This window comes from Colletotrichum lupini, chromosome 6 (genome assembly GCF_023278565.1).
Source record: "Colletotrichum lupini chromosome 6, complete sequence".
Taxonomy (NCBI): domain Eukaryota; kingdom Fungi; phylum Ascomycota; class Sordariomycetes; order Glomerellales; family Glomerellaceae; genus Colletotrichum; species Colletotrichum lupini.
In genome coordinates this window covers 3,293,073-3,314,258 of record NC_064679.1, presented here as the reverse complement: position 1 = coordinate 3,314,258, position 21,186 = coordinate 3,293,073, and the positions used below count along the sequence as shown (strand labels likewise).

At 53.8% G+C, this 21,186-nt stretch overlaps 7 protein-coding genes across 7 annotated transcripts; 5 read left to right on the top strand and 2 right to left on the bottom strand.

Moving 5' to 3' along the window:
- Positions 1-12: 12 nt before the first annotated feature.
- CLUP02_12504 (uncharacterized protein) lies at positions 13-4,021 on the top strand (the record flags this gene model as incomplete). Its single annotated transcript, XM_049291468.1, has 18 exons — positions 13-57; positions 226-434; positions 490-562; positions 625-662; positions 725-819; positions 893-1,011; positions 1,098-1,213; positions 1,272-1,505; positions 1,583-1,641; positions 1,742-2,019; positions 2,083-2,431; positions 2,496-2,646; positions 2,699-2,813; positions 2,872-3,104; positions 3,166-3,438; positions 3,502-3,692; positions 3,776-3,800; positions 3,856-4,021. 18 exons carry the CDS (start codon positions 13-15, stop codon positions 4,019-4,021), a joined length of 2,769 nt encoding a protein of 922 aa, XP_049148613.1.
- A 108-nt stretch (positions 4,022-4,129) lies between these two features.
- Positions 4,130-5,740, top strand: CLUP02_12503 (helix-loop-helix DNA-binding domain-containing protein; the record flags this gene model as incomplete). The annotated part of the gene is made up of 1 exon (XM_049291467.1): positions 4,130-5,740. The coding sequence occupies one exon, from the start codon at positions 4,130-4,132 to the stop codon at positions 5,738-5,740; it is 1,611 nt and encodes a 536-aa protein (XP_049148612.1).
- A 245-nt stretch (positions 5,741-5,985) lies between these two features.
- CLUP02_12502 (uncharacterized protein) lies at positions 5,986-6,414 on the top strand (the record flags this gene model as incomplete). Its single annotated transcript, XM_049291466.1, has 1 exon — positions 5,986-6,414. One exon carries the CDS (start codon positions 5,986-5,988, stop codon positions 6,412-6,414), a length of 429 nt encoding a protein of 142 aa, XP_049148611.1.
- A 241-nt stretch (positions 6,415-6,655) lies between these two features.
- On the bottom strand, positions 6,656-8,950 carry CLUP02_12501 (uncharacterized protein; the record flags this gene model as incomplete). Its single annotated transcript, XM_049291465.1, has 3 exons — positions 6,656-7,613; positions 7,670-8,066; positions 8,119-8,950. The coding sequence occupies 3 exons, from the start codon at positions 8,948-8,950 to the stop codon at positions 6,656-6,658; spliced, it is 2,187 nt and encodes a 728-aa protein (XP_049148610.1).
- A 2,840-nt stretch (positions 8,951-11,790) lies between these two features.
- Positions 11,791-13,102, top strand: CLUP02_12500 (choline/ethanolamine kinase; the record flags this gene model as incomplete). The annotated part of the gene is made up of 2 exons (XM_049291464.1): positions 11,791-12,522; positions 12,581-13,102. The coding sequence occupies 2 exons, from the start codon at positions 11,791-11,793 to the stop codon at positions 13,100-13,102; spliced, it is 1,254 nt and encodes a 417-aa protein (XP_049148609.1).
- A 434-nt stretch (positions 13,103-13,536) lies between these two features.
- CLUP02_12499 (uncharacterized protein) lies at positions 13,537-15,832 on the top strand (the record flags this gene model as incomplete). Its single annotated transcript, XM_049291463.1, has 10 exons — positions 13,537-13,557; positions 13,608-13,723; positions 13,797-14,088; positions 14,416-14,669; positions 14,739-14,751; positions 14,867-14,977; positions 15,158-15,227; positions 15,298-15,325; positions 15,407-15,686; positions 15,773-15,832. 10 exons carry the CDS (start codon positions 13,537-13,539, stop codon positions 15,830-15,832), a joined length of 1,245 nt encoding a protein of 414 aa, XP_049148608.1.
- Positions 15,833-15,933: 101 nt separating this feature from the next.
- Positions 15,934-19,086, bottom strand: CLUP02_12498 (uncharacterized protein; the record flags this gene model as incomplete). The annotated part of the gene is made up of 13 exons (XM_049291462.1): positions 15,934-16,083; positions 16,142-16,459; positions 16,525-17,190; positions 17,242-17,379; positions 17,444-17,463; positions 17,525-17,624; positions 17,669-17,873; positions 17,904-18,077; positions 18,140-18,210; positions 18,254-18,536; positions 18,594-18,697; positions 18,736-18,865; positions 18,920-19,086. The coding sequence occupies 13 exons, from the start codon at positions 19,084-19,086 to the stop codon at positions 15,934-15,936; spliced, it is 2,526 nt and encodes an 841-aa protein (XP_049148607.1).
- Positions 19,087-21,186: the final 2,100 nt, after the last annotated feature.

Here is a 21,186-nt window from a genome sequence, read left to right as displayed (position 1 = left end):
GGTGAGGATAGAATGGGGGTGCCACCCCCGGAATATGGGACGAGTCAGGAGATGCAAGTGAAGTGACAAGCCTCATCCAGATGATATACGGAGTAGTGTCTGTTAATAGAAGGCGGCCTTGATATAAATGCTAGCGCGTTTCCCTCTGTACCGGAGAGAGAGAGAGAAAGGAGGAGGAAAGAAGAGAAGAGGAAACGATTGAGCAAACACAATCTCAAACAACAGAAACGACCGAATCTCGACTCTCGAGTTACGTGGGAAAACACAAATCAAGAGGAGGTAGGTGGAGATGCCCCGTTCTGGGAGTTGGCAAACGAAACAGAACAGACAGGACCCAAGAGGGAAACGAGAGTTGACAAGGGAGGACAGAAACAACCAGCCGAGATCCGGACCCAATACCCAATACCCAATACCAATGCATCAGAGGCCCCAAAGTTCCTTACCTTTACCTCGACTCACCGACGCACAGACCATCGATACAAGACACAGTAGGAACGCTCTCATTCGTACCAATACAGGCTCACCATCGCAACTTATCAACACCGACCTAGACGCTGGGATAGTAGAGCAAAGAGACCAGGACGTACGAAGTAGACAATACCTACCTACCTACCTTACACACAGTCGGACATCACCGCCCGGGTTCTCTGGAAAGTTGGAACGTTTGAACGTAAACTTGGTCACTACTTAGTGATCCCGAATACGTTTGCGCGAGTTATCCAAGATTTCCCAAGCCGCCGGGTCCGAAACCCCTGCGCAACGGCGTCGACAATTCGGGGAGCTCTCACTCCGGTCTTTTCTCAGAGGAGAGCACGTTGAGTCCGTCTCGCCGACGACCCTGTTCCTTCTTTGCTTCTGGACCGACCGGGAGCTTTGCTCCAGACATCGGCAGGCCGAAACCTAATTTTGCCTACAGCGCCAGCAAATAACGGCGACGCTTGGAGCGACAGCAATCAACCCACTTACGCAGTAGGTCATATTCCGAGAGACAAGTACTCTGTACTATTCTCTGTACTCCGTACTTACCTCTCCAAACCAAGTTGGAAAGAACCTAAGGCAGCGCGTTCTGCCTGCCTGCCTCTTCTATCTTGCTCAAGACACTGTCTTGTTCCCTGCTTTTCCGCGCAAGAAATCACATCTGTGTCTACGACACTACCCTGATATACCTTACCTTGCTACGAACGCCAACCTCACTCACCTTCGCCCTAGCAGTGTGCGAAAAGACGCGCATCTAGCGATCGACAGGGATCACCGCTCACTACCACTCCGAGCCGGTTTCCGACTGCCATCTTGGCCCTTTCTCCTCTGCAGGCTTCTCCAACTCTCCAGTTGCACCTGTGGACCTTTACGGTGTACCCGCACACAGGCCGCATTCCCCACGGAGGAATTATTTCGTCCTACCTGGAACAAACACTCCCAAAAAACCGCCCCCAACCAACAATACAGGAGACCCCAGAAACCGCTGCACGTCAACCGCACCGCTTTCCCGGGAACTACCTGTCCAAGTGAGTAAACGCCACTTCACTTGCACATCAGACATTATTCAAACTAACCGCCCGGTGTTTTTGCGTTGAAGATCCAGAGAGAAAGACATACTTGGTCACTCCCTTTTCCTTCTCCTCCTTCTCCTCAACAAGGTTGGTACACTACTTTGCGCATCCTCCAATCCCCTTCCCCTTCCTTATAATGTAGCCTTCCTCACCCCCCTCGTTGAGTTGTATTCCACGACTCAGCCTCACAGCCGCTTCTTCCGCCACACATTTATTATACATGGCATCCCCCGCCCTCTTCCGTTCACTCTCCTTGCATCGCCTCCATTCACTTGCTCTTCTCTACCTCCCTTGTTCCTTTCACTCCTGTGTCGCGGATATCATATCTGACTGGCTCAAATCCAAGCAGTCGACTGTCACTGTAAAAGGGTCCGACAACCACCGCAGCAAAGAATCCCACCTGTCTCCGACACGTCCGAACCGGCGGCAACCCATTTCGTCCGTCGCACTTTCTCACGCACTCTCGAGCGTCACCACCAATACTTCAATCCGCCATCCCGCCTACCTATACTAGTGGGCACTTCACAGCAAGCAAGCAGACCAGGAAGCAAGCATCAGCAGTGCCAAGTACGGTAGCAATACCAAGAAATCAGCACACCATCTTTTCCTGGTATTGGACCCCTCCCTTCTCTTTCTATCGACAAGAGCTCCTTTCCACCACCACCACCACTACCACCACCACCATTATCCTCACGCTCACCTCTATTTCCTTCTTGTGCAACGTCAAGCGTCAGGCGGAAAGCCGAGCCAAAGCGTTGTTCTCGTCACCTCTCGAAAGGAACAGCAGCTACCGTGTAAAGTCGGGAGACTGACCTGGGTGAATATTACCCACCACCCATATTCTTCTGTAAGTCAGCATCCGTGTCCCATCACTGCACCTCGTCCGTTCTCCTTCGCGTTGCTCTTATTCCCTTTTCGCCCCTCGGCCCACGGACCGGACTGCAGACATGTCATGCTCGATAACACAAGCACACCTCGAGGTCCTGAACCACAAGTTGTCTTGTCCCATCCTGGCAAACCCTGCCTGCTGTGAACCCCTTCACGACCCCTTGTCTCTGGGCCTGGATCACCCAAGCCTTGAGGCGTGCTTCACACCGTCAAAAGTATCCGTATTCATTCCAGCAGAGGTGTTCTAACCTCCCTTGCAGCGGACGCGTCCCATTTTTATTTCCTGAGCAGACGCAAAAGACGCTGCACCTCCGTCACCAACCAAAGATAACTTCACCGACACGAGCTTTACCTTTTCGCTCCCCCACAGCTTTGGTAGAGGTAAGGTGAAGCCGAAGAGGCCCCCCCCCCCCAGCCCCAGTCCCAGTCCCAGTCCCCGTCCGTCCCCGTCCCCGATTCTTCTTTCCCCCCAAACCTACCTTACCTTACTCACCTTAAGGTACCTCAAGTACAAGGTACTTGGGTACCCCTCGCCTCTTCCCCCGCCCTCGCCCTCGGCGTCTGGCATCGGTCTCCCGCATGGGCTTTCCTTAGCACCCCTCCCATGTACGAAGTACGGATAATCGTGCACTTTAACAAATACTTGACACTACACACGTCCTTCTCGTTCAACACAGTCCTAAGCTAATTATTCCCCAGCCCAGTCCAGTGCACCCGTAGCGCCCAGCCCCGAGGCTCCTACACCAACTTCTTACTCATACCTACTTTCGCTCACCCGCAGCCCGCATCGCACCGCCTGCGCACCACACTACAAACCCCCGACTCCCCGACAACGCATTTCCATCGCAACTTGTCAAGACTCAACTCTCTCCTTCTTCTTCTCCTTCTCCTCCTCCTCCTTCACCTCACTCCAAGACTCGACAAACACTTGGTCTTCTATCGCTTGTCTCCGCTTCTGCGAACCAACAGGCAGCGATTTCCTGCTCATCTTTATACACTTGTGCGACAGGCGACCTAGATCGCAAACCTTGCCTCGCTTACTCCCACACTCTCGCACTCTCAGTCTCTTTCGCGCGCACACACATACGCACCTCTTAACCGCCTTTCGGCTCGCTACCATCTACGACGCCGGCTTCCCTTACTTAGGACGCCATCCCCGCACCTTCCATATCACTCTAGTGGATGCCCGTGTAACAACGGTTTTGTGTGCTGTCGACCAACATTACATATTCCCGGCATTTTCCCTTTTGCTCGGTGAGTCAGTCCTGCCTTGGTCGCGCCCTCCTCCTCATACTCGCATTCCTCTCCCGCTCGCTCTCCCTGCCTATTTTGCCTAGGTGGCGTTCAAAACTGCCTGCGCCTGTGCGGAGAATATCCGCATATACAATCCCCGGTTCGTGTCTGCCCGACAGGAAAGCAAAACTGCGCGCAGCGAACCTCGGAGCACCTTTGATTTGCGCAACCTGACCATCATATTCGGCCGCAACGCTGACGAGTCAACTCACTACAGCTCTAACCTCTCCGGGTCAAACTTTCTCGAATCATTCCAGCATAACAGCGCAGCCTGCAACTACGCTTCTTGACGAAAGAGGCGGTGTGAGCACTACAAGGTCAGCGAGACCTCGCATCATCGCCGATCCAGCATATCCTTGAGGCGGATTCAAATCAACGCCGTGTCAACAGTACACACAATGGCACAGCACGGCTTCGGCCAGTTCAACGGTGGCCACGGTGGAGGTGGTGGCGGCAGCATCGATCCCAACGACTTGGCCATGGGCGGAAACTATGGATCATCCTACTCCAACAACTACAACTCCAACTCGGGGAACACAAATGGGTTTTCGAGCGGCTCTGCCCTCTTCGGAGACGATGAGCTACTCGACGGCCTCGGAAGCCCGACCGAACAGCCGCTACATGGCCACGGCCAGGACTTTGGTAGCGGAATGTCAAACATGGATATGGGCTTCAACCAACCCATATACGGCTCTCATCATGGCCTAGACCAAAATCACATCAACGGCTACTCCAACACCCCCGACGGTGACCCCATTCAAAGCCCTTTCGTGCACAGCTTCAACAACTCGGGATTCGCCCAGATGCACCACCGCCAGGCCCTCGGCACGTCGCTTCAGTCTCCCATCTCCTACTCGGGCTCGCCCTTGGCTGGGTCAGACCTCACTGGTGATGCTGCCGAGACCAACTACCTCAACGCCAAGAACAGAGCTAGAATGGCACAAGCTATGCAACGGAAGAGCTCATCTTCCAACACTCGCAGCCCCATGACTCCCAAGTCAGCAATGCACTCGGTACCCATGGCAACCCAGGAGTCTACTGGCTTCGGTCCTCAATCCATCCGGGCTCAAGGCATGCATGAGAAATCACCATCAGGAGGTCAGTGGATGCAGACCCCATCGGGAAGCATGGCGGCGTCATATGGCTCTGGCTTCTCGTCGCCTATTCAACCCGGCCTCGCTCAGCTCAACGAGGTCATGATGAAGGGTGGCACATCGATGCCCGCAAAGCTGGGGGCTCAGCCAGGTGGTGCGGTTTCCTCTCAAGAGATGAAGCGCAAGCGGCGTCGGGAATCTCACAACCTTGTCGAGCGACGACGCCGAGACAACATCAACGAGAGAATCCAAGATCTCAGCAGACTAGTTCCCGCCCATCGTTTGGAGGATGAGAAGATCCGCAAGATGATCCAGAACGGCACCCCGCTCTCGCCTACATTGTCCGGCATTTCCAACCCCTCTCAGGCCACTTCGGGTCTTGCTGGTCCTGGCGCACGCCGCGCAGCTGGCGCAACAGGCAATATCACGACCGGCCTCCCCCTCGAGGACAAAGACAAGGGTCCCAACAAGGGAGACATTTTGAATGGCGCAGTCAGCTGGACGAGAGATCTAATGTGGATGTTGCATCTGAAGTTGCAGCAGCAGGAGGAGTTGATGAACGCCATTGCGGAACTCGGCGGTCATTTTCCATTTGAGCTCACTGAGGATGAGAAGCGTATGCAAACCGAGTTGATGGAAGCCATCTCCAAGAACGAAGTTCCAGGATACTCTCGCACGACCGGGTCTGGTCTCCGGGTACCCCATCACACCGACTTCCGCGGCGAGCCCATGAATGGCTCAGGCAATGTTGGTGACGGCACTTCTGTCAGCCCTGGCGCTACCAACGGCACCGGTCTCGCCAACGATCTCAACGCCGGCAGCGAATTTTGGAACGATCCGGATGATGACGACAGTGGTCCGACCTCGCTGAACTTCAAGGAGGAAGACGAGTTCGGCATGGACCTGACACAGTAGGACGGATTGTTAGAACCCATGACGATTTCCCCTTCGTCTTCATTCTGATCCTACCATGGTCATCTTCTCCTTTCAAGTTCCCGCTCTTTTTATGCATTCGCGCAGCCATGGTATCTTTGTTGCATCCAAGCGCGTTGGGGCGGTCAAGGATTTCGGTGGGCGACGGCGTTGAGAGGTCTCTTTTCAGTTACATGGGCGGCCAAAGGCTTACCAACAGCCAGTGAAGCACAACGTGGAGGAATGAGATGTGTTTTGGTCGAGCCGGCTCGGGGTTTGCTTTTTTCAGGTTTTTAAGGTTTTCATATTTCGTTTCTGTTTTCTGGGTTTTTCAAGCATCATCATCTATCGGGAGACGTGATACCTCTGGGTCCGGATGGGCATTGCACAAGGTCTTTTCTTTTCTTTTTAGGTCATCTCTAATTCGCAGGGCGGGTGGGCATGGGGGATGGTTCGCGGGTTCAATATCTTTCAGGCAATCCTTTTCCCCCACAATTGTTCTTACTCCCTCTCCTGGAATTATTTCTACAAATCTCTTCTCTCAATGCTTACACGCAGTCTCAGGTTCAACACATCTGCTTGGGATCCCTTGGTTTTGTTGGTTGGTTGTACCTTGGCGTATTTATCTTCCAGATTTCGCGTGTCCATTTGGCGTTTGGCATGTCAGGGGAAAGTAGCTTCCACCTGCTTGCTGCCTCTTTTTCCCGCATACATACAATGATACCCTCCCTTCCTTTCCATGACGTACAAACGGCTGGCCTGCCGTACGTTCTTCTACGTGATCACACTAGCACAGTGCCGCGATTCATCTCTCTTCCCATGCTCTCCCCATGCCCGAGACTACTATCAGTCTGCATGTCGTGAATTGTCCCTTGAAACCTGTTCATTACATGCGATGACGTGCGAGTGACCACACGCCTACCAGTGCCTCACACAGAGCAAATGCTCGCTCATCGCCGTCAGCAGGTTCCATGCCTCCTTACGCTTCATGTCTTCCTGCAACGCGATCCTCTCCAGTGCTGTTTGCCCGTTGAAATACTTCCACATGGCCTGCCACGCCTTGGCGACCTTGGGATCCTTGAATCGCTTGCCGATGGCCGCGAGGTAGAGGGACTCCTTGCCCGTCGCCTTCTTGGCATCTACGATGATGTAGGGGGGCATTCGCGCCAGATGCGGCGCCTCGTTGGTTGAGGGGTGATCCGTCGCCGTGGGTGGTAGCTTGCGCGCGTGCGCCGTGGCCTTTTCGGCCGCCTCGCGCTGCGTCTTCTCTGCGATACGTTCTAGCCGTGCCTTTTCTGCCGTTTGCTCAATGTGCGACGGGACGTAGGTCGCGATACCGCTGCCGAAACCGCCACTTCCACTGCCACCACTGCTGCTCCCTACCTCAGACTTCCCGTCTGCCGCGTCGATTGCTGAGCCACTCAGTGGATTGCTGGTACTGAGGGAGGAAGCATTCTCGGCCTTGCGCAATTCATCGCTTTCTAGCTTGTGCTCGACTTCGTAGATTATCTCGGGCCAGACAACAACGTAGGCGAATGTGCACAGTTGAGTCACCCATGCACCACGCATGAGCCACGCGAGCATAGCGAGGTACGTGGGCCGATGAGCTTTACTCGGGCAGTAGTGTTTGTATGACCTCGGCGCGTAAGAAAGCTCGGCAAGGAAGTTGGTGAGCGGCGGTGCGAGGGGGAACGTCTTTTGCCACTCGAGGCTTGCCCTAGAGAGGTTACGGGTGTCGCAATTCGGCGACATGATGTATGTGTCACGGGCATGGAGGGGTGGAATCGCGATAGCACGCCGCCAGAATATGAAGTGTTGCGCGTACTTGCGCACCTGGCTCAAAGTCAAGACGTTGCTCTGGCCTACTTGATAGAAACTGAACGAGCATTAGCACGAGTACATGGTGGGTCTTAGTGGGCTTTCACTACTTACGATTGCGTTGGCTTCGACAGTCGGGCGAACTCGACCATGGCTACAGTACTCGGATCCAAATCTGCCTGTAATTCGGCAATGATCTTCTTCTCGTCGCCCATCAGCAAGAGGGCAAAGTTGCGGTCCAAGAAACCTGGCTCGTCTAGGGTATCTTCGCCGATGAATGAATTGGCAGTCGTCAGCCAGAGGCCTCTCTGTTCTGTCTGTCCATAGTTGTGCAAGTCCGTAACGTAAAACGGCACGGGAATCTGCACAGAGGGCGTGACTGGGCCCAGTGCTGTATCGAGCTGAAGGGCCGCAATCTTGTTCTGGGAAACGGCCTCGTAAATGTCTTGGACGGCAGCCGCGAGAGATGATGTCTGTAGAATCTCGTCCCATAGCAGACTCATTTTACGCCCTGTATTAATGTCAGCACCTTTCATCCGATGGTGCCACGTAACCAGGCTTACTATCTTCTCGTCCCTTGTCCTTCAGGGCTGAGATACGTTTCGACTCTTTCCACACGAATTCACTTCGCTGCTGGCAGTACTTAAATGCCTTGTTGATCTTCTTAATGATGTTGAGATAGAGTGTCTCGATGAGTTCTTTGGCCTCATGTTTCTTCGGGTTCAGAAAGAACACCAGATTGAACATAGTCATGGATGCCCGCTTGTCGTCAGGCTCGTCTTGCTGGGGTTGTTCTTCCTCCTTGAAATCATTTTGCGACGCCTCGGCGCCCTTGGAGGCATCTTCATTATCCTCATTTGGGTCGAAGTCGACAAATACCGCCGATTCCTCCGTACGCACAGACTTGGATCTCTCTGACTTGGCCTTCTTGTTCTTCTTCTTCTTCTTCCAGGTCCCACTCTCGGGGACGTGGATGGGATAAGAAACACAGAATAAGGGGTCCAGAGAGAGTTGGAAGAGCTTCTTGTGATACGCTCTCCCTGGGGTCAGAATGCTGGCGAGATCTTTGGTAGGAAACCCAGCCACATGCTCCCATGGGACGATTTGCGTACCATCTTCGGTGATTAAGTGATCATCTCCGGCAGTCCATTGCTGAAGGTCGTCGGCGTTAGCATCGGAGTCGAGGGATGCTGAGCCGGGCGCATTAAGACGCTCCAGTAAGATATCATCATACTCGGCCGAGCCGTCGGCTGGCTCATGACTTTTGGAGTGCGCGTTGGGCGGCAAGACAGTGGGTGGATAATGGAAGACGAAGTTGGGACCATCACGAGACCTGTTGATGACCAGCGCTACGGCCAAGAAGTTGGACGGATTCGGGAGCACGGGCGGCGCCATTTCGGAAGCGATAAGAGATCCAATAGCGTTTATGAAAGCTTATGACAGGGCGGTCAAAGGCTCCAAGATGTCAACGGTGCCGTGCCCGGCGATCATCACTCACAAGTCCTTACTGTGGCGGCTATGTTGCAATGATAGTCGACAAAACCTGGGCTTGGGTTGATGCGCCAGAGGGACTGGCAGTCCGCATTCCATGAGACTCAGACCAGCAGGGCGAGAGTGGTACATGCGGCTGTTTGTCGTGGCTGGACCGTAGATGGGATGAGATAGGTCGCAGGTTCGATCCGATCTGCTGTAGTAAGCCCGAAGTTGGATGAGGATGGTGGCTGGATCGTCGGAAGTCGATGAGCACAGCCAATAGAGGTCAATGTCCGCGGTACGTATCTGTACAAACGGCTCAGCAGCCACCGGAAGGTGCAAGGTGGTCCGAGCACCGCCGGTCTGGCCCCGTTTCCTTCCTCGACGGCACTTCAAGGTGGGGTTGAGGCTCTCAAGGTTTCGGCTGAAGGCAGGAGTGAGGAGCGGGCAACCGGCAAGCCCCGTCAGACCTCAGTCCATCAACGGTTCAGAGGGCTTCTCCTAAGATGCCTAATGCGAAAATGCGAGCTTGAACCTTTCGCTATCGCATGTCCTTGGTTGGAGTTATAAGTTTTAAGCCAGAGGTGTGGCTCATTTAGGGAATGGAGGATGCATAGGTATTAGGTAGCCGGTTCGAAGCAAAAGATGAGACACGACACCCGACTGCAGTTCGCGATCAAGATGCTCAGGCCGGGTTGGACTTGATTAGACTGCAGGAGACGAGAGACACAGAGTCGGTGAGCCCTCTTCTAAGACAGCCTAAGGCAGGCAGCCCTCAGCCTGTGGCTTGAGTGAAGATAACGGTGCATCAAGGGAATGCACCTCTGCGACGGTCAGGTGCGAAACGAACGCTCGTTGCATAGCGAAATTGGTTCCCGAACCCGGTTTACTAACCAGTACATACCTAGTAAAGGTACGACATTCGAAGTTGCATTGTAGAGATGGTGAGTCGATACGGGTTTCCGCGCTGATCATGACTGGGGAAAGAGACGAGTACAGTAGGCACGCTGTAGAAGCCCCAGAGAAGGTGGTGCTCGAAGGTACGGATACATTAGGCTCAGCTCCAACGATGACGGAATTCCGGCGTGGCTCCTGGGAATCGGAAACAAGTATTGGATGGACTGAATGAGGGGAAGCTCTTGAGACGGTCCAGCGGCTGGGTCCTGCGATCCAATCCAGGCTCGTCAGGCCGTTGTGGCTGTCGCACTGCATTGCCGAGCAGCTGCAAGACCCTTGGATGCCACTGCTATGGACTCTTGAAAGAACCCAATGCTTGTGGTAAGGTAGGTACATTATGGTACGGGTTTAGTGTAGACCATCCAATAGCCCGAGGTGTGGAGGGGGAGGGGAACAGGACTTGGGGAAAGAGAGGCAACAATGACGGTAAGTGCGCCTCTCAGTCGTTGTGGTTGTTTCGGACCCCCATCCATTTCCTCGTGCCTACCTAGGTATCTAATCTAATCACGAATACCTTACATAGTTACCTAAGGTAGACTAGATACGTAAGGTCTGAGCAACTGAGATGGACAGCAGCGTACCTTGGTTCCTTCTCCTCGGTGCCTATGCCGTGACGCTCGTGACACGCGTCCTGCGTCCTGTGCAGAAACAGAGACAAGGCCAACAAACAAGGGCAAAGTCACTCCAGGTTGAGCTTTTGCTTGAGGTCTGTACTTGCTAGCGGAGGCGTTGTTGGGAAAAAAGCGCCCGCGGGAGCGCCCCGGTCCCCCAATCACAACGGGTTCCCACTGCGGCACTGCCCCCGCTCAGAGAGACCCTGAACATGAAGATTGAAAATCTGCTCCATCAAAAGCTCTTTTCCTGTGCCCGTCCGGAGTACGCGCATACACCCGGGAAACTAATGGTGAAATCGGGGGTCTGGAAGAAAGGGAAGGTACACAGTAGAGGCAGGCCCACTCATGTGGCGGTCGTAAGTCGAGCAAGGCACGAGGTAATTGGCTTGTTCTGTGAGTGCGGTATCCATAAGGTCCCTGAAGGTGGAAAGTGGAAAGTGGGAAGTTGCTCTGTTCTGCACCTTCTTCACATGCTCTCGCTCCGTCTCTGTGTCTCTCTGTGTCTCTGTCCAGTGTCCACAGTCCTCCCTTCTTCCTTCTGATTTTCTTCCTCGATTCGTTGACCGACGACAAAAGAAGATTAGCCACTCGCACATACCGTAATTTCCCCAACGCGAATCTCACTTTAGACTACCAAACGCACCACATCATTCCGAGAGCCACTGCCACCTACCACTTGGGTGCTCCCTAAAAGATACTGCCTTTTTCTTTCACACCTTGGGGATCCGCACGAGGAAGGAAAAAGGTCTCGTGCTCGGCCACCATTATCTCGACGGCGCCAATCCCAAACCCAATACCCCCTCGTCCTCATCTTTTCCCAATATCAATCCGACAATACCCACCTTCCTCTCTTCCCACTCCTGCTTCTTCTTCCTACACACCTGAACCACCAACATATCGACCTACTACTATCCGTATCTCGCTTTGGCCATAGCCTTCTGCACCTCTCCTCTCCTCTCCTGAACAGCCTCGCTATCCTCACTACCCCTTGACGTCTCGCAGACAGCCGTGAGCCCCTTTCTGCCATCATCCAGAGTGCCAAGGTCGCACAACACCAGCGACTGAACAAACCGCCGAATTCCACAGGGGCCTCCTCATCCAGCAATTGACCTCTTCGGTATTGTCCCTGCCCTTTCGACATACCCATCCCTTCCTTCGCCCACGTAGTTCGGTCATCCCTTCGGTCAAATCATGACCCAAGGTGCAAGCAACGGCCACCCTAACGGGTCGGCGCTGCCCCATGTCCGAACACTTCCCCTTTTCTACGACAGCGAAGACTCTCAGCAATCTGCGACTAGTCTAATCCTGACTGTTCGACCAGACTGGGCCTCCGACGACTCCAACATCGAATTCGTTCGCTTCACCGACGGCATCACCAATACCCTACTCAAAGCCATCAACAAGCGAAAGGGCTGGTCCAAGGAGGATATAGACAGAGAGGCCATCTTGTTGCGCGCGTATGGAAATGGAACCGCTGTCCTCATCGACCGCGAGCGCGAAGCTCAGAACCATGAACTTCTCATGAAGCACGGCCTTGCCCCCGAATTGCTCGCCCGATTCCAGAATGGCATGCTCTACCGATTTATCAAGGGCAGCGTCACAGCCCCGGAGGACCTGAGGAAGCCACACATCTATCGAGCCGTCGCCAGCAGGTTAGCGCAGTGGCACGCGACTGTGCCCTGCATTACACACCAGACATCTACCAATGGCAACGCCAAGGGCCACGATCAGGACCTGAATGCCATCATCGAGAACGCTGCACCTGGGAAGCCTGTGCCGAACCTATGGTCAGTGATGCAAAAATGGATTTTGGCCCTGCCCAGCGATACACAGGTCCAGAGGGAGAGACAAGACAAGCTGCAGAAGGAGTTTGAATACATTGTGGAGGAGTTCAGCCAACGCCCCGGTCTAGGTGTTGATGGCGTAAGTCACGTAGAGCTGCCAAGATCCTATACAGTTGCTAATGGTTATCTCGTAACAGCTAGTTTTTGCCCATTGCGATTTGCTGAGCGGCAACGTGATCGTGTTACCGAGTACCCAACCCGCCAAAGGCCCCAAGAAGGAGGCTACAGTGACGTTCATCGACTACGAGTATGCCACGCCGTCACCAGCCGCGTTCGATATCGCCAACCACTTGGCCGAGTGGGGTGGATTCGACTGCGACTACAACTTCATGCCTACCCAGTCCCAGCGTCGAGAGTTCATTGAGGAGTACATTCGCTCGTTCTACAAATACTCCGAGAACAACACAAATGTTGATGTCGAGGCGGAGGTCCGAAAGCTCACACACGAGGTGGACCTATTCCGCGGCGTGCCGGGGTTCTATTGGGGCATCTGGGCTTTGATCCAAGCCGTCATCTCGGAGATCGACTTTGATTACGCCTCGTATGCGGAAACGCGCCTCGCCGAGTACTGGGCGTGGAAGGAAGAGAAAGAGGGTACCAGAGCCGCGGCCGGCAAAGAGAAGCCCCTGCGTGAGAGACGCTGGGAGCAACTGGAGTGAAGTGCAAGCTTTGGTACCATCGGACTTGATTCGGCAGGCTATGGAGATCTGAAGGCAGCTAGTCCCAGAGGGACAAAACAGAGAGGGAGAAAATAAGCTTGCCAGGGATGGGGTTTTTTTTTTCTTTTTGGGCGAGGAAAGGTTTCTGGACGTCCACCTCAACTGCGAAACAGAAATGGATTGAAGCAAGCGAAGCATAATATCAGTACGGGCCGGCGTCATTCAACATGAGCTCGACGAAGGCCGGGACAGAGCTCCGGGGCGTTTGGGGGAGGGGTTAGACGGGAGTTTTCTTCATATATAATCCATCAAATACCACGTAAAGAACGAGAGTTAGGAGGAACAAAAACTTGGCTTTCCTGACCAACAAAAGAAATATCAATTTCGAAAGGAAAAATGGGATTCGGGCTACATGGAGTGAGATACCTCAGATAATGAAGATACGGACGTACCTGGTAACTAAGTAGTGTACTTGGATCGAAGAAAATGCTGCTGAGCTGCCAAGGAGATCATACTTTCAGTCTCCTGCGCTAGGCGACCCCAAGAAAGCCTCCAAGAACGACTCCAAGACGAGACTGACTCCAAGTCTCCAACCCAGAGTTGGACCCGATTAAGACTGAAGTCCGAGAAACATGTTTGGCAGCAAGGTATTATCAATAGCCCACCCCCCGTGGCCCCCCCGAACCGGGCCCAGGATACCCGACGGTCCCCTTTCCGGGCGAGCAGACGACGGCAACCTACCTCAAACCCCCCCTCCCCCTGGACCCCCCCGTTTGGCCCCCAAAATCCAAACCGTCTTACCAGCCACACGGATTGAATTGGGCGCGCTGTGGGCCATAGCCGCTGGGCGGAAGCTCAGAGCTCTCTCTCTAGCTGCGCATCTAGGTAATCCGTATGGTCTATCCATACCTACGCACTATCCAACCTCTGGTACTCCATACAGTGTACAGTATCCACCGTCTGTCCATTTGCCTGCCGCGAGTCAAGTAAGTGGATAAGAACTGCTGCAATAGAGTCAGTATTGAAAAATACAAAAAAGAAAGCAACATATGTGGCCCGCAGCGTCGTATGTGTGTGTGTGTGTGTGTGTGATATCTGCGAGCTGCAAGCACATGCTAAAATTGAGGAAATTCTGCCCACCTTACCCGTCTTCGTACCTACCCGTATTACTTCGTACTCTGTCAGTCTGTATGTGTACGGAGCACCCTGCCCTAGAATGGAACGCACTCACCCCTTCCAAGCTCCCGTTCTCATTCATTCCTGCCTTACGGATACGGATACCTTGACAGAGAGAGACACACACACACATCGAGAGACAAAGACAGAGACAGAGAGAGGAGGAGGAGGGGGGGGGGGGGCAGAGCTTGGACAAGCAGAGCTGCACACACCCTGCCCTTCCTTCTCTCCTCATTATTTTCAGCCTCAGCACTGACCACATCTCTGGCGTCTGGGCATTTGATGGGGATCGATCTCTGTGCCCTCCATATTGTCATCAGTGCGTCGTTGCCGATACAGAGACCAAACTTATTGATCGTGGACGAGACGAATGCTGGCGTTTGGGGGCGGGGTGTCTAGAGGACCTGGCAACCTCACGCCGTCCGTACCTTGCCTGACCTAGACACACAATCAACGACAGCAAAATGTATTTTGTTTAGGGCTGAGTATAAAAGATGCTCAAAACCAGCAATAGTGTATGGCCATAAGACTGCATGCCTGCGTATAATAACAACATCGGCAAGCAGCACAGCACTGACAGTGACACAGACGACTCGCTCGCGGGTACGCGCTGTCCAATCGAGATCTGTCGAGTCGACCGTGGAGATCGAGGAGGGGCTCGAGAGGCAGCCAGCCCACTGCCTCGCTCGTGTCTCTGTTGTAATGAGACAGGCGGGTAGTCAAGATTGACGAGAAACCTAAAAGACTAGGAAGCCTGGTGACGGGGCAGTAATTCCGCTGTTTTCCGTCCCATCCTGTTGTCCTTTTGCAGAGGTTTCGTTTCGAAGGCTGGAGCCGCTGGGCCAACCGTGCTGCTTCTGACGCGCGTGGAACTAGCAGATCGAAACAACGGGTGAAGGCTTCGCCGGTGAGCCTCTTCGAAAATCAAATCTGGCGGAACGTCTAAATTGTCAGAGGGTTACGAAAACGTGTCGGCGCCCGAGGTGACCCTGACATATTGCCAGATTATTATTGATGAGACTCCTCGGCCGTCTACTTGGCATCGGGGTACGTTGCCATCTGTTCACGCGGCTTATTTGACTAATTTGCCGTCCTGTACGATGATGTCTTATTCGGTACCGGATCCAGGGATCAGGATACCTACTACTTGCCGGGGGCCAGAACTAATTGGCTTGCCAGGAGGATGAACTCCCCCACTGGACCGAACCAGAGCCAGCAGATGGCCCGAGATTCATCGGGGGGTTATTCATGTCGATACAAAGTCTGCCGTACAGTAGAAAACGTCCGACCAACTAACGTTCCGGAAATGCCAAATAGCAACCTCTGGATACCAATTCAACCGGCCAGGAGGATGCTAGGGTTGCCAGGTGTGGTACGGGCAGTGACGGGTATACGCAGTATGGACTGCGTGCTCCTCATCTCCTGCATTCATCAACCGCAACTCAAAATCTAGCGACATCCTTACCTTGGAAAACTTTTTGACTTCATGGCAAGACACGGCTCATGTGCCATGGCGAACGAGCCATGAGCACGTACCAGGGCATCATGGTCTAACCATGGTGCTATTGCAGTTCAAGCCGCGAACATTTGAGTATTGTTGAACTTTACGTGCCCTTCACCGTGAACAGGGTCTATTCGATGTCTTGCGGGCCCTCTTAGTCGGGCTGAACTCTCCCCTGTGTGCAACGGCCAATTTCATATCGCTTAGTAGTGTTGTCCAAGGAGAGTTTTCGGCTCTTCAAGTAAGTTGTCTTGACCATGTTAGATGATGAACCGACGCGTACGACTGTGGACCAGACCTTCTGCTGCAAAGAAAGGATGTGGTCAAGTTGGCCTCGTGTCCGAGGCGTTCTGTACGATTACAGAGCATTGCGACTTGTCCAATATCTTGCTTCGCACATTCTCCATCCAAGTGACTTTTGACTTCGTCCAAGAGGATGGCGGCAGGAAATGGAGGGGGGGAAAGAGGCATGGGAAGGGTTCCAAGAGAATCGTCCGTCCAGTCGTCGTGCTTCGATCGAGAGACCGCTTGTCAGGCCTAAGGCCGAGAGCCTGGCACGGCCAACCCCATCCGCCGTGTGACGGTCGACGCTGCATGTCTGTCGCTGCTTTAAGGGCAGGTTTGCTCTCAGCAAGCAGTGGTTGTGATCCACCCCTTTCGCCGTCACCCGCAGCAGCTATCTGCAGGTTGTAACGGTGACTCGGCACATGCTTGTTTCTGCCGGGACTGCCCCCCAGCATCGTACCACGGACTCCATGGCCCACGTGGAGCCTAGCAAGCTGGCCCGTGTGGCGTGGGCGTGGTCAGAGAGACGTGGGTTTGGCTCCAGGTGCCTTCTAAGTGCGCTTATGACGGGAAACACCCGCGTCGTCGAGAGACAGAGCGACATGAGATTCGAGGCGAAGACCAGCCAGGGCTGTCTTCTAAGAGCTGCGGCGGAGAGCTGTTGCGCAGGCTGGTGGCTGCGCAGACTGGCAGGCAAGGCGGAAATGTCGCAATTTCTTGCCCACAGAGGGATCCCCCTGCACTCGCGTGATGCTTCGAGAACCGCCCCCAACCCGAATAGAACCTGACGTTGCAAGCTTGCACTAGCGAGCGAAAAGCCTGAGGGAAAGCCAGGCCAGGCCAGGCCAGGCTCAGCAGTCCATGGAGCGCATTGCTGGCTGCTGCGTAGTTTACACAATTGCGACGTAGAAGCGAGCTCTCGTAGACGGTAGTTGAGCTCTCGCCAGCGAGGAAGATTACTCGCTAAAGTACTGAAGGGAAAGCTTGAACGGTCAGGGCAGCTAGTGGTTATGGGCTGCCAATGCAGCTGACAGACGTCAAGACTCGTGCGAGGAGCAGACGGACTGGCTCGAGACGAAGCCGAAAGGTACACAAACAGGACGGAGGCGACGGACAGACAGTAAGGCTAAACAGACGTTTAGTCTGGTCTCGTCTGATATTTTTCTCTCCCTGTTACCAGTCGGCTTTTGTTTGACTTGGGGCCAGCGGCCGGCGGTCGGGGAGTCGGAGATGGCGCAAGCGGCCCCACGTCGTCGACGCCCACAGCCAGGCTCATGGGCCCCATGAACCCGTTGGATGGAGCTTTCTGGGCTCTCTAAGAAGTACTGTGTACTACGTACACACTAGGTAAGTAGTATCTTTCTCCGAGAGGCCCTCACTTGCCAGTCTCTCTGGTTGCCTTTTTCCTCAGCGCCTCCACTCGCAAGGCGGGAAATAAAGCGATAAAGAACAAGACTTACCAGAAGACCCTACCAGAAGGTAAGAGTAGGATTCATGGGACAGGTCGAGGCTCAAGGGGTTGGAGGTGGAAGGCAAATGTGCCAGACTGGTTGTGGTTAACTGAGAGAGTGTGTGCGGCGGCTGACCACCCCCCTCAACGACACAACGGCTGTGAACTTCTTGTCCCTCTCCTTCTCCTCTCTCTCTCCACAGCCCGCAGTAGCTCGAGATGCCGTGATGTACGTAGTAGCAGTCATCATGGAAGCAGCTCGAGGTTGCGCTGCGACCACGGGGACGGTATGCGGCTTGAAAGCAGTCGGGACAGAAACGCGGTCTGTTGCGAGCTGCTGGTTCAAAAGAGTTAGGAAGCTAACCAGTCAAGCAAGTGGCTAATGTAACTTGGTAGGGAAGTAGCTGGGATGAGGCGGGGGTGTGGGATGCCAGACAACGGGGACTCGAGGTGTGTGCATTGGTTGTGGCCCATGCCCCCTTGCGAATCGGAGGGGAGGGCGGTACGGTTCCAAGACGGGCGTCATTGAATGGGAGACGGGCGAGGTAAGGCCGAAGGGGGAGCTGATAAGAGGCGTAAGGCGTGTGAGGCCAACATATGCTCGATAAGTCCGCCCTCGCCTTACCTGCTAGATCCAGCAATGACCATGGCGCAGTTATGCGGATTGCGTTGCCACTGGTCGACTATCGACTCTTCCTGGGAGAGTAAGAGAGAAGAGGGATCAATGGAATTAGGAGACCGGTAGTTTCGAGAGCATCATAAACACCTCAGGCTGATCGTGGAAACAGAAAGACGATAGGGACGGCATTGCCAGGCGAGCCAAGATGGGGCAAGGTAAGCATACCGTCCATGGTGTCTGATCGGCCGTGGATGGGATGCGCAGGTACGGTGAGGGTACAATGAGAGACCCTTGGATAAACATCGGTCGGATGGCGGCCGAAGTCTCCCACAGTGCATCCAGCGAGATGGAGAAGGATGGACTATTGGTAGTCGTCTGTACCTTTTGCGTAGTGAAGGGTAGACTGTCAAAGAGCGGCACCGAGGCTAGAGAAAAGGAGAAATACGACCGTCCATGACACTGTTTGGTGCTGTTCATGGGCTCGTCAGTGCAGAAGCAGATAATGGAATGATGCCGGTGATGATTGCACCGGCAGGCATAAGGTACGACGAGGAACAACGTGCCCTGATTAGGAAGTAAAGTACCTCACTCATCCTTGGGACGGGAGACCCCTGATACAAGATCCAGGGATATCCCGTGGCGAGGTAGTCGAATTTTGGGGAGCAGCTGATGTCTACGGTGGTGTCTGTGGTTGGCGAAATCAACTGAATCGGGAAGGATAAGGTGTTGGTGCTGAAGGCAAGCGGTTCATTAGGGTTATTCCAAGTGGCGGACAGCAAGGTACACTAGTGAGGCAAGTTAGGGACGAGAAGAAGCGGGCGGAATGGATGGGAGGGGTCAGATAAAAGAGGGAAGTTGCTGAAGGGCTCGACGGAATCAGGGCCGGCAGGAGGCAAACGTTGAAGGGTACGGAGTACGGAGTACGGGTTGGACGTTAGGTTGGCCACAATCATTGCGGGTATCAGTGAGATCTATGGGTCAAGTTTGAACACCCACAGCCACACAGCCCCTTACCTTACGTGACAAGCTGAAGTGAGGTATCGCACATTACTTTACTTGGCTTGGAGCTTGGAAGTACAGTACCTGCCTCGCGAGTGATGTGCATTCCGTCGATGCTTGGGGAAGGGGCGGAAGGGTGGAGGTGAGGAGAGCGCAAGGAGTAAACTACCTACTAACCCTCCTACCTTAGAGCAGGTACTTGACATAGGTAGGAAAGAGATAGAAGATCGGGAGAAGGTGCAATATGGACATGGGAAAGAGGACTATTAGCAATGGGATGGAACATAAGGTAAAAGGTAGGTAGGTACCTTATGAAAGAAGCGAGGCGAGGCAGCTGGCTACCTCGTACTTCGCAAGGTACGGATATGGCAGTTTCAAGACCTTCCCTATTTCCTTCCTTAGCTATTCCGTCCCGTCATCATATCCATGAGGTATCCATATCCATCATCAGCACCCATAATCCCTCCAGGCCTTGGGATATCTTACCGTGTGCTTGCCTCACAGCCAACCATATCTGTCAGCTACGCTTTACCCAAGGTCCAAAGACAAGGAAGGCAACGAGGTACTTAGGTAATTGAGGTGTGTTGTGGATGAGGTACCTTCCTTACCTTGCTCGACCTTATCCAATTGCCTGCTTGCGCAAGGCGGCAAAGCAAAAGACACCCTGCCAGATCCCAGCTGGACCTGTCGCTGCTCTTCACCCGTCCTGGTCTTTGGTCTTCATCGTCCTGGGCTCATCCCCATCCTCGTCCCCCAAACTGCTACGCTGCGTGTAGAGTGGGTGCATCCAGCCTCTTTCTTTTTTTCTTCTTCTGGTGTTCTTCTCCCTTTTGCCTTCTCACCCTCTTCTTCCTCTCTGTCAGCCTCTGTCGCGGTGTCCTTGCCATCTACTTGTCAGGCCGGACCATCAACAATAATATCCGTACATTGTCTGTTGTCTGTTGTCCGCCGTTCAACCCGTCGTCTCCCCTGTGGCACCGTTTCTCAATTTTGTAATCAAACCACCCCCCCTCCCTTTCCAGGTCCAAACTAGAACCCAGCTGGGGTCCCTTTTTTTTTTTTCTGTCTTCCGACGGGACACCAGCATCACGTCGCCTCTCTCTCTCCACCCTTGCCCTGCTGCTCTCTTGCACTTGTAGCTTGCTCGCCGTCGCGTTGCTCTGCTCCATATCTTGCTCTAATCTACCTTACAAGACCGTTAGCCACGATAGCCCCACTTCCCCAAATGAACCCTGGCCTGGTAACAAGGCAATAAAAGGTCCTGTCTCCCCAATGAGGGAGGAGCACACCAGCACCGCGATCGCGTACGGTGCTCTCACTCGCTATTCAGACCATTCCCGCCAAAATCCGACCCTCAAACCCACCATACCGAGATTCCTGCCCTGAATTCTTTCCGGCCTGTCCAATTCTTCACAATCTCTCTGCATCATTCTTCTTCTTCTTCCTCCTCTTCCCTCTCCCTCTCTCTCTCTTCTCTCCTTCGTCTCGCGCCTGTGCACTGTGTGTTTCTTCTTCCAAGGACGACCCAAAATAGAGACGGAAACCTGAGCGGCAGTGAGGACCAAGCTTGCATCGGAAACAAAACCGGAGACCGCATACCAGCAGCAGCTACCACCACCACCTGTCTCTCGCTCGCTGACATCTCAGCCACTTGTGGATTGGAGCTGGATACTGGAGCTAGATCTGGACCTGAAGCTAGACCTGGAACTGGAATGGAAACTCGATCCAGGGTCCCGCTCATCCAAGCAAGCTGCGAAAGTCTCGCTTGTTGTACCTTACATCACCTCGCTCGATCCTGACGAACCACCCCTGGTGGGAATGAGGCAAAAAAAAGTTGGAAATAACTCGAATCCGCCAAAGACAGAGAAAGATCTGCGGATGCCGGGAAGAAAAGCGAGCAATAGCATGCAACATACTAACCGGTACCCATTGATCAATCTTTTAGAAAAAGCATGAACCCGACCATCACATACATGCCTACTCCATTCCAATCTTACACAAAAAACGCCCGCGGCAAAACCGCCAACAAAAAGCAACGCCAAAACATCGATAGC